At 45.9% G+C, this 11,048-nt stretch overlaps 1 protein-coding gene across 2 annotated transcripts in view; it reads right to left on the reverse strand.

The window, feature by feature from the left end:
* xdh (xanthine dehydrogenase) overlaps window positions 1-9,803 on the reverse strand; it is a 23,673-nt gene extending 13,870 nt beyond the window's left edge. For both annotated transcript variants that reach the window (XM_086148633.1, XM_086148632.1), the window contains exons 1-15: window positions 9,536-9,803; window positions 7,960-8,017; window positions 7,400-7,496; window positions 5,968-6,076; window positions 5,759-5,885; window positions 4,006-4,067; window positions 3,830-3,907; window positions 3,682-3,762; window positions 3,460-3,601; window positions 3,238-3,330; window positions 2,435-2,586; window positions 1,149-1,242; window positions 848-957; window positions 562-746; window positions 325-487 (exon numbers count right to left, since the gene is read on the reverse strand). In XM_086148633.1, the coding sequence (XP_086004759.1) occupies window positions 325-487; window positions 562-746; window positions 848-957; window positions 1,149-1,242; window positions 2,435-2,586; window positions 3,238-3,330; window positions 3,460-3,601; window positions 3,682-3,762; window positions 3,830-3,907; window positions 4,006-4,067; window positions 5,759-5,885; window positions 5,968-6,076; window positions 7,400-7,496; window positions 7,960-8,017; window positions 9,536-9,607 (1,623 nt within the window). In that variant the 5' untranslated portion in view covers window positions 9,608-9,803. The remainder of the gene's footprint in view (window positions 1-324; window positions 488-561; window positions 747-847; window positions 958-1,148; window positions 1,243-2,434; window positions 2,587-3,237; window positions 3,331-3,459; window positions 3,602-3,681; window positions 3,763-3,829; window positions 3,908-4,005; window positions 4,068-5,758; window positions 5,886-5,967; window positions 6,077-7,399; window positions 7,497-7,959; window positions 8,018-9,535) is intronic.
* Window positions 9,804-11,048: the final 1,245 nt, after the last annotated feature.

Here is an 11,048-nt window from a genome sequence, read left to right on the forward strand (position 1 = left end):
GGTTTTGTGGGTGCGAAGTGACGAGGCGAAATGTTTTGGCGGCGTGAAGCTCGTCAGCCCAAAATAATCCACAAATGAACCGCATGGTTGTTTAAGCCGCGGCGTTCAAAGCGTGCGGAGAAAGAGGCGGCTTCTAGTCTGCATCGATGGTAGTAATCGGTTAACTAGTGGTTGCTGGTTGATGAGCTCCAGTTACTATGTGTTTCTATGACGGTGACTGAAGATGGTTGACGGTCCTGAGCTGCCAGTTTCTGGGAACACAACAAATCTTACCAAACCACCACGTTTGTGAGTAAAGGCTGAAGGTACGAGCTCTTCTCTGACCTTCCCTTTCAGCTTCTGCAGCACCGTCAGGTAGAACTTGTAGAAGAGGCTGAGGGTCAAAGTTCGCCGGTAGGTCACCATGCCGCCCGGCGCCGAGGGGTCGAGGGTCATCTCCTCGGCCAGCGAAGAGCAAGCTTCTTGTAGGAGCTTCTCCCCCCACGTCCTGGAGAAACATCACGCCGCGTCACAACCACCGGCCTTCTCCCGTCAGCGTCAGCTTCAAGGCGGGCGTCTTACTTCCCCAGAAGTTTTTCGGCCGTCCTCCTGGCCAGCACCGTGGTCGGAGCCATGCCTCCGTAGCTCAGCCTCAGGTCCTCCACCACGCTGGTCCCGGGGGTGAAGGTCACCGTCATGGCGGCGGTGACGATGCTGATGTCGTCTTCTCGGCGCGGGGATTGTTTGAAGGCAGAGACGAACTGGTTCTGGACGGCGAAAGCACACGGGAATCAAGACAAGCCCGTTGCCGTGGCGACGCGCCGGGACGCTGACGGTAAACAGGAAGCGGACGCTCGTCACGACTTGCTTTCTTGCTGTAGGGGATCTTTATGGACAGCAGGATCTCCTGCGGTCGAAGAACCGTCTTCCTGTAGCCGGTGAAGAACCCGTGGTCCATGTGAACCACACGCCTGCCACCTGGCGGAGACCGGGGTCAAAGGTCAACCTTCACGGCCACGGCCGAGCTTTAAATGTACAATTACAGAAAGCACGGATTTGTGCTCTTTTAATGTCGCCGTATTTCGTTAATGTCGCCGTCTTGAATCACGATTGAAGCGACCCTAGGAAACATCTTGCGCACGCGACCTGGTGGAAAATCAACCAATCACCTTTGTCCGCCAGGGTCAGCTGACAGTTGGCCGCCATGAACACGGGGTTGAGATCTGAGATGGGGCTGGCGGTCATGATGTTTCCACCGATGGCCTGGGAAAGACACGGATACCAACATCTTTAAAATCAAAACTTGATCATTTCCTTTTTATTATTATTCTGTTGTCCACTCTTATCCTCAGTGTTGTTCTTTTTCTCTCTGCTTTCTATTTATTCGTGGATGTCTTTTGGTTTTTCGAACTGTCTTTCTATTTATATTCATATTTACAGAACTATCTCAGAAAATTCGAATATTGTGATAAAAATCCTTATCTTCTGTAATGCAATTAAAAAAACAAATATAAACATAAATATAAATATAAATGTAAATAAAAATATAAATATACAGGACTGTCTCAGAAAATTAGAATATTGTGATCAAATTCCTTATCTTCTGTAATGCAATTAAAAAAACGAATATAAATATAAATGTAAATAAAAATATAAATATACAGGACTATCTCAGAAAATTAGAATATTGTGATAAAATTCCTTATCTTCTGTAATGCAATCACAAAAACAAAAATCATACATACAAAGTCATACATTCTGGATTCATCACAAATCAACTGAAATATTGCAAGCCTTTTATTATTCTAATATTGCTGATTATGGCTTACATCTTAAGAAAACTCAAAAATCCTATCTCAAAATATTAGAATATCATGAAAAAGTTATTTTTGTTTTTTTTAATTGCATTACAGAAGATAAGGCAATTTATCACAATATTCTAATTTTCTGAGACAGTCCTGTATATTTATATTTATATTTATATTTATATCTATATTTATATTTATATTTATATTTGTTTTTTTTAAATTGCATTTCAGACGATAAGGGACCTTGATCACAACATTCTAATTATCTGAGAAAGTCCTGTATATTTACATTTATATTTATATTCATATTTATATCTATATTTATATTTATATTTGTTTTTTTTAATTGCATTACAGACGATAAGGGACCTTGATCACAATATTCTAATTATCTGAGAAAGTCCTGTTTATTAGTCCTGTCTATTTATATTTATATTTATATTTATATTTATATCTATATTTCTTTGACACTCATAACTGTTACACTGCTGTGACAAAAGAGTTTCCCCGACGGGAATAAAGTTTATCTTATCTTATCTTATCTTATCTTATCTTACAGCAGGGTTGAAAATGCTTTAAGTTTGAGGAGGCATTTCAGAAACACAACATCTTGGTGCATTCAAACGTGATCTGAGATTTCTTCTTACTGCAACGTTGCGGATCTGCAGTCCGGCGAACCAGCGCAGCTGCTCCAGGACGGCGCCAAACACCTCCGTCTGGTCGGAAGGAAGAGCGTCCACCGCCGTCCTGAGCGCCGCCCCCATCTGGCTGAGCGTGCACGCCGCGCCAAACACGATGCCTGCGGACACAAACCTTTTGTTTACCCGCTTCTTCTTTTACTGAACTACAAATGTTTTTATGTGTCGATTCTTGTCAAAATCTTCTTGTTGTGGCAACTGGACTTGAATTTCTTCGCTTGCAGACGTTGCACCAGTGATCTCTAAGGCTTCTTCACGTCTAATGACCCGTATGAAGGGTCGGCAGCCTTTCCCACTCAGACACATTAGGATTTGTTTTTTCAGTAAAGTAAAAACACCACCCTTTGGAAATTTAAAATAAAATTAACACGATACATATTGTTTTTTCCTTTATGCTATGTGAAAACAAAAAAATTCCGCATGCAACGAAACATTTTGAACTCCGAAAAAAAACAACATCGGGTTGAAGTTTACTTTTAAGAAAAATACTGCGAGTCTATTTGAGTTCTTCTTGTATTTATGAACTAAGAAGATCCGCCGGCAGCAAAGCAGAAATGTGGTCGTCCCTCTGCGTGCTGACGTCCTTCGACCGCCACGTGCAGTCGCTTATTAAGAGGAACCAAAATATACACGTTTTATTTAAGATGTTACAAGATCGCCATGATCTTCAAATTTAAAAAGACATTTCAAAAATGACAAAACTGAAATAAAATACATTGAAATTAAAGGCGTGAGCGATCCAGCCGTCGCACCTTCTTTGGTGTGATTCACAGCAGCCAGTTCGGGAACGTGCGCCGGACACAGGATGACGGGATACAACATCTTCTTGAACTTCACTTCGATCCCTGCACACACACACACACACACACACACACACACACACACACACACACACGGGGATCGCGGTGTGAAGGCATGACGGGATGAACGTTTGGGTTTTTTTTTTTTTTTTGGACATTTGAAGTCAAACTCACCTACTTCGGTGTTTCCACCCACCACACGTGCATCGGGATGTTTCCATTTCAGCTCCAGGAACTCATCCAGGCTCTCCGGCTGGAGCCACAGCACCCTGTCGCCGTGGAAACGCAGCGACGGCGACCTCTGAAGGCTCAGAGACTGGACCGGAGCGGAGAAGGCGGAAGGTAAGCGGGACGTCCGAACGGCGTCGCGCGTCCAAATGTTCTGGCGCTCCTCACCATGAGCTCTGGAGGGAAGATCACCTCCTGCGTGGGGTCGAGGGGGGCGAAGCTGGCGGCGTCGAACAGCGAGGAGGCCTCCTGGGAAAAAGAACTCCGGGTTACTTGCGCTTCAAACTCTTTGACGTCGGCGACCAAACACACTCACGTCCAGATCGGTGATGCTGTCGGGTTTGTTCTTGCAGCAGCTCCTGTTCTTCCCCCGTCCTCCGCAGCAGCCGCCGTCCTGGGGTTCCAGACCAGGGAACGCGTGAAACACTTCCTGGATTTTATTCTGTGTTTTATTATTATTTTATTCGGGCGAAGCGACGAATTGCGTCTCACCGTGGTGAACGTCTTGTAGCCCTCCAGGATCGGGCGATAGCCGGTGCATCGACACAGATTCCCTGAGAACGATTCAGGAAAAAGCGGGTTCATCGGAAGTTGGAAAACAAACTAATTTGTTTGACATAAAAACAGTCATGCAGAAATTAAAAAAAAAAAAAAATCATGACTATAATATAATCTGTGAGAATCACATGCCATCTGAATTCAGTTTCAAACAGACTGAAATGTTTTTTTTCTGTAATTTTCCCTCCGTGATTTCATTTCAAACTCACATTAGGAGTGTAAATGACCGTTTTAGTCGTAAAATAAAAGAGCGGCTTGTTGTTTTTAAGAATGAAACCAGGTAAATATCCGAGCTGAAGGAGAGCCCAGCCAACAAGTCTTTGTATGCAACCAACCCAAAAAAGTTTTACCATTTTCTGTTGGGATAAAATGTCATAATAGTCATTTATTTGATTTGAAAACAATCACAAAAACACAGAATATGTTTAACATTGTTTTCTTTAAACTAATTCTGTTGAGCCTATCCCCGAGTCTACCTGGGACACGGCCGGCTCTTAGCGGGCCAGGCTAATGCTAACAGAAACATCTGAACAAAACAATAACCAAGGTGAAGAAGCCATGTTTCGGCGGATCTAAACGCCGCAGAGCGCAGGGTGCGCCGCACTTGTTTTTATGTTTTGGCAAAACATTGGCAAAGTACCAACGGAGCAGCGGCTGCAGCTCGGCACCTCTGATAGGACCTTGGCTTATCTGGATCCTCTGCTGGCGCTAAATGAACGCGTTCATGGCAGCCGGCCTATCTTCCCTGTTGGCTTGTAAAAACCAACCGGTAGCGTTCGCCTGGTCGAAGCCGATTCTTTACCTAAGGTGAACGAAGCAGACAAAAAAAAACGACGCCCCTAAAATTTCACCACTTCCTGACAAACCGTCTCCTCAAAGTCACGGGTGGGGAAGGAACACACTCACATTTACAACCATATGGACCCTGATTTGCCATTGGATTGGCAGCAGCTAGCGTGAGGCAGGAGAACTGCTTGCCTCACTTAGCGGCACTTGGCAGCCATTTTCTGATCGCCCAGCTCGAATAGTAACACACGCATGAAATGTAATTCAAATAGCAAAAGTGTTTGAAGCTTTCAGTAGCGACACACAGATACAACGATCGGGTGTGAGTGCAGAGGGTCGGTGTTACGCCAGCAGCCAGCCGTCATTCAGGCTCAACAGTCCGCGGCGTCACCGAATGTGTCGCTATTTGGACAGTAAATGTGAAAATCCAGCCATTTGAATCCAAAACAATGTAAAAGCGGTGGAGCTTTACAGTGCAAACCACTGATAAACACAACTGATAAAAACCAGTTTGTTATTTTTTTCATTTCAGGTTTTTTTCTTTAGCAAGTGAGGCACGGCTTCTCCTGCCTCCCCTGAGGCGACCCCAGAACCTCGGCGTCTGCATGGCTGCCGCCTGGACCTCAGGACCTCACGGCGAGACTCCATAACATGAGCGAGGAGCAACCAGGTTGCGCTTTGCGCCGTTATCTGATAAGCCCTGCGGCGGCGGCAAGCGACCACCCCCGGGCTCGTAGCCCTGACTGGACTTTGAGCCGCCGGTCGGCGATCCGGAGCCTGACCGCCAATCGTTTTGGAGAGAGTAATCAGCGTCTTTTTGTTTGCTGTTTCCTGTGTGGATACGAGTGGAACGCGAGCCGGGGAGAATAAACCGAAAAACACAGTTTGAGAACCGTGGTACCTTGGAAGGCCTCCTCCACGTCCATCATCTTCGGGGCGGGGTTGTTCCTCAGGAGTGCGTACATGGACATGACGATACCCGGCGTGCAGAAGCCGCACTGTGAGCCGTGAGACTTTGCGATTCGCTCCTGAACAGAAAAAGACGGAAAAACCATTAAAATAACCTTTAAAATCCCGTTTCTATTTTCTGGTTTCACCACAAAGTTCTACCTGAACGGGGTGCAGCTTCCTCGCCACGCTGCCGATGCCCTCGACGGTGGTCACGGCGGCCAGGTGTAAGGAGCAGAGCGGGGCCAGGCAGGCGTTGACGGCGTGATGGCTGCGCAGCGCGTTAAGGCTTTGTGAAACGTCCACATCTCGTCTTTCTACACCTTCCTTTTCACACAACTTCTGGACCACAAGAGCTTCCAGGAGCCGCATCCACGATGAATCACAGGAAGTCCAAAACAAGAATCTCGGACCGTTGGAAAAATAAAGCGACGTGGGACTCGAGCGACGGCACGACTGTTTTCCCATCCTCATCTACGAGCGGTGAAGGAAAGTCCGAACGTCGGTACGTCTCTACGTGACGTGAAGGACGGAGACGACGCTTGTCGAAGCGACTGGTCCGATGCAGGGCTCGCAAACCTTCCCGGGTTTGTTTCCCCGCAGAAAAGAAAACACCGGGAGGCAAACGATCCATGAAATTTAAATGGAACTAACGCTGCATATGACGTTATATATTTTCATTACCTTTATGCTATAAAATCAATAAATGCTTTGAATGTATGAACAAAATGTGTTGGAATTATTTTCAATCAATCAAGAGCTGCAGAGAAAAAATGACGTTTGTTTGAAAGTTACTTTTAAGAAAAATACTGTGTTTATTTGAGTCCTTCTTGTATTTATGAACTGAAATGACTCTGAATGATTTTATTTAGATGTTACAAGATCGCCATAATCTTCAAATTGAAACTGACTCAAATAAAATACATTTTAATTTAATGCTCTGCGATTATTTTTAAAAGCCAGAGGGATCGTAGAGCGGCGGGTTGCCGACCTCTGACCGAATCAATGAAAGATAAAACATTTTGCGCACATTATTTTCTCCAGCCGTCTCAGAACGGAGACTCGGGTCTTTCTTTGCCGCAGATGGAATCATCTTCTACGTGGTCGCGCGCTGGAACCAAAGGCTGAAGGCTGAAGGCGGCTAACGGACTAACCAGTCTGGTCAGGAAGGCCGGCCCGGTCGTGGGAGTCAAACGGAGCTGGTTAGCGCCGCCGTGCCGGAGGAGGATGAGGAGGATGCTGAAGAAGCCGCTCAGTATCAGTGGAAATCTCTACCAGAGCGCTTCCAGCCGTGGACCCAGACCTCCGGAAGGTCTGTCTCACACGAGGTCGACAAACTAGAGAACTCAAATCCTTTCTGAGAGGAAGAAACCTTCTAAAATCAATCGTGTTTGAAGGAAAGGACGTCATGAAAATGAAATTCTGTTCTATTCTTTGGCCTTTGCTAGTTTTGAAGAAGATCCCTGTGAGCCTGGATCTCCAAAGTGGACCAGACTTGATCTTATGATGCTACAAGTAATATGTCTGAACCAGAACCCTCTGATAACACACACACACACACAGACGGCAGGGTGAGCTTTGGTTGCAAGGATACACCAGCTTCTCGGTGTGTTTTTGATATCTGGATAACATGACGGTGCAGGCACCGCAGCCGCCCTCTGCACAGCCCAGCTTCGTCCCCGTGAGACCCACTGCACACACACACACACACACACACACACACACACACACACACAAGGTGAATGTTTGCCTCCTTGTGTGTGTAAAAAGATAATAAGCCTGAACATGCTCAGTTTTTAGCTGAGAACATCATCGGGTCTGCATGAAAACATCCGTCTCGTGCAGCTACTCGTTCACATCTGCACTTCCAGCTTTTCGGATGAAGTCAGCAAGCCTCAGCTCACATGTCCGACACCAGAAAGAGAAGTGAAAGTTTGGTCAGCAGGTTGCCGGCGTCACGAAACAGAACATGGAAAACATCGGCGAAATACAAAAATGCGAGTCAGCAGGTTGTTTTGACGCTTTTAGATTTAGCCGTTGTGTGTGTGTGTGTGTGTGTGTGTGTGTGTGTATTTGCCTGAGAGGAAGTGCTGGTTGGCTTGTGTGTCTGTGTATGTGTGTGTGTGTGTGTGTGTGTGTGTGTGTGCTGCCTACATTTTCTCCTCAGATACGTCAGCAGGGTCATTTCAGGATCCGCATTCCTCTCGACAATCTGCAGCAGAAAAAACAAAAGCCATGTGAGCGGCTTCTGAGGCATCTGAAGTTCAATAAGAGCCGATTAAAGGTTATCAATGAGCAGCGATCATTAATTATCTAGAACAGCGTATCAGAAATAATCATTAATGAGTAAAACAGCGTGGAGGCGCGGGTCGAAAGGTAGCTGGATGAACTCCAGAAGACGATATCTGTGGTGAAGAACATCATCTGGCGCTCGTGGGGCCGCAGAATCGGGGTTCAACCTGCGCCGCTCGCCAGAACGCCCCAAAAATAAACCGTCCACTCGCTCGTTCGCGCACTCGGGAAAGGATTTCCGGTTGATATTCTGCAGGAAACCCACAGAGACGGCAAGCAAATGCCCCGCTGTGAACCACCACCGCAGCACCGTTGATGCCTTTCAGCAAAACAAACAAACGTGTATTTTCAGGATTTAATAACCCCTCTGAGCTAAAAGGCTGATCGCTGTCTCGTCTCGCAACAGTTCCAGACAGGAAGTGCACGTCTTCCGAGACTGGAGCGACATTCGGGACCTCGGCGGTGTTTAAGAACCGTTTAGGAGCCGTCTCCGGGTTCATCTCAGCCCCGCACGGAAATCCAAAGAGCGAAAGAGGTTGGATCGCTTCGGTAAACTTCCAAAACGCCGCCTTTGCAAAGTTTGAGTCAGATCATAAAACGGCGGTTTCCATTCCCCTGAGGTTATTCATGCTCCCTCCAGCCATGTCTGAAGATACCTCCCCTATCCTCCACCCGGCCGTCAGGACGCCTCACAGATTAGCAAGGAGATGGAGGCTAAAACAACAGGGAATCTCTCCGGATCCAAACACGGAAATGAGAGCGCAGCAGCTCCAACGCCTGCGACCACACACACACACACACATGTACACACACACATACGGGAAACAGTTCGGTGTATCTATCATGTCCTGGATCTTTGGATGTTAGTCTGGAGCTCTCCTGACGAAGGGGATGTTAGTTTCAGCTCCTCAAACTGCAGCTCTGAGGTTTCTGTCAAGTTGGGCGAGGAAACGTTACACATTTACAGTGAAAAACACTTTCTTATCTTCTATCTAATGTTTCAAGGCCCCAGAGAAACACCACCAACGCCGCATCTGTCGCCTTCATTATTTCCTTTCCCCGCCGTGGTTTCCTTCGCAACACACACTTTCATTCGTCTCGCCGACGGGAAAACACAACGAGTGTGTTCACATCTTTCTAAATATTGTCGTTTGATGACACTTGTGTCCGGCTGATATGGGATTTACATCAAATGCATGTTTACTTTCATTTTCGGACAGACAGCGTTATTAAAGCTCTGAAAGTGTAATAACAGAAGCTTAAAAGGTGCATTTTTTTTGGCATTATTTTGAATATTATTTCAGTCTGGTTGGTTTTGGATGAGAAAAGAAAGTCGCCACGCAACGACAACGACAAGTTGTGCGGGAGAAGCGAACACCCGCAGCGCGATCGCACTTTTCCTGCGCGTCAAAACAGATGGAAATGCGTAATTCTTTACCCTCTTTCCGTTCACGAAAAAGACGAGTTCGGAATTCTGTTCGTCATTGCACTCGGTCCCGTTCGGCTCCATGACGCCGGGTTCGGTCCGCCTCCGCCACCGCAGATCTGACTGAGCTTTCCGGGCTTGTCAGCGTGGGACCGCCCGGGAGAGGTGTGTCCACGGAGCGTGCCCGCCCGGACCACGCAAGCAAGAGTGGAAACAAACCCCGCGGTCCGAATGTCAGCAAGTATTTGCTGCAAAAAAAAAAAAAAAAAAAGGAAAAAAAAAATAGGGGCGGATTCTTCCTTCTTATTATAGATCTGTGACTAAATTACAGCACAAGACCTGACCTTTGACCCCTGATCCACTTCCACTCAGCTGGTTAAGACACACAGTTCAAGCAAAAGAATGAAAGAATACATTTGGATTTGTAATTGTAGTAAAATGGAATCTGATAGAATATCAATTGGGTGGAACGAAGAAAAAAAGGATTTAAACGTTTTCACACAAATATATTTGTTTGTCTATTCTCATCCTTTTTATCATCCTTGTTGTTGTTGTTGTTCACTCTGCCTCCTATTTATTCATGGATGCCTTTTGCTATCTTTCAATTGCCTCTTTTATTTGTTTTTATACTCGTATTAATTGATATTGTCACTATTGCGCTGCTGTGACAAAAGAATTTGTGGATTGAGAGGGTGGATCAATAAAGTATATCTTATCTTATCTGTGTTTTTAATTCCCATCAATGCACCTTTGTACATTTGGAATACGTGTGTAGAAATTATTTAAATGATAATAATTCTACTAAAAATATTGGATCCAGTTTTTTTTTTTTTTTAAATAAATGGACTCAATTCTAATCCAAAAAGTGAATCAGAATAAAATCCACCGTTGACGAGAAGCCTGCAGATCATGGCGTGCAGAAGGTACAAGATAACAAGGGGAGATAGGCGTTATCTCCTCGTACTCGTACCAAAGTACCGCTTTGAGTCCAGCGGGAAGCAGCGCCAGAGACTTTCTTTGACCTCTCCAGATCTTTCCACCGCCTCCAGAAGTTCCGCGATGACTCTCCCACAGTGGGATGCATCGAGGACGTGACGAGGAGGAGGACGGAGGTCCGACGGAGGGTTTGGTTGTGCGGAGGAGCCACAACCGTCTTCAACTCAATACCAGCAAGACCAAGGAGGTGGTGGTGGATTGAGAGGGTGGAGGTTGTGGACTCAAAAGTTCAGGGTTTCTAAATCCTTTTATTAATACCCGTCCTCTTGCCCTGCGATGTAATAAAGTATTATCTTATCTCTTCAAATTCCTTGAGACATCCAGCTGTGGAAGAGTTATGGGAGAACGTTTGGAGGTCCCACGAGCTGCAGCAATATCATGGGAAAAATCAGAGAAAATAGTATGCACTTTTATTTTGTGGCAGATTGATGACTGATGAAATGTTTGCTGAGGTCAAGTGGGTCATGATACCTTCAGGATCTGCAGTGCATCAGCAACGGTAAGCTACTAAATCAGGTGATCAATTTTA

This window comes from Fistularia commersonii, chromosome 6 (assembly GCF_037954325.1).
Source record: "Fistularia commersonii isolate RoL2024-O1a breed Wild chromosome 6, RoL_Fcom_v1.0, whole genome shotgun sequence".
NCBI classification, from domain to species: domain Eukaryota; kingdom Metazoa; phylum Chordata; class Actinopteri; order Syngnathiformes; family Fistulariidae; genus Fistularia; species Fistularia commersonii.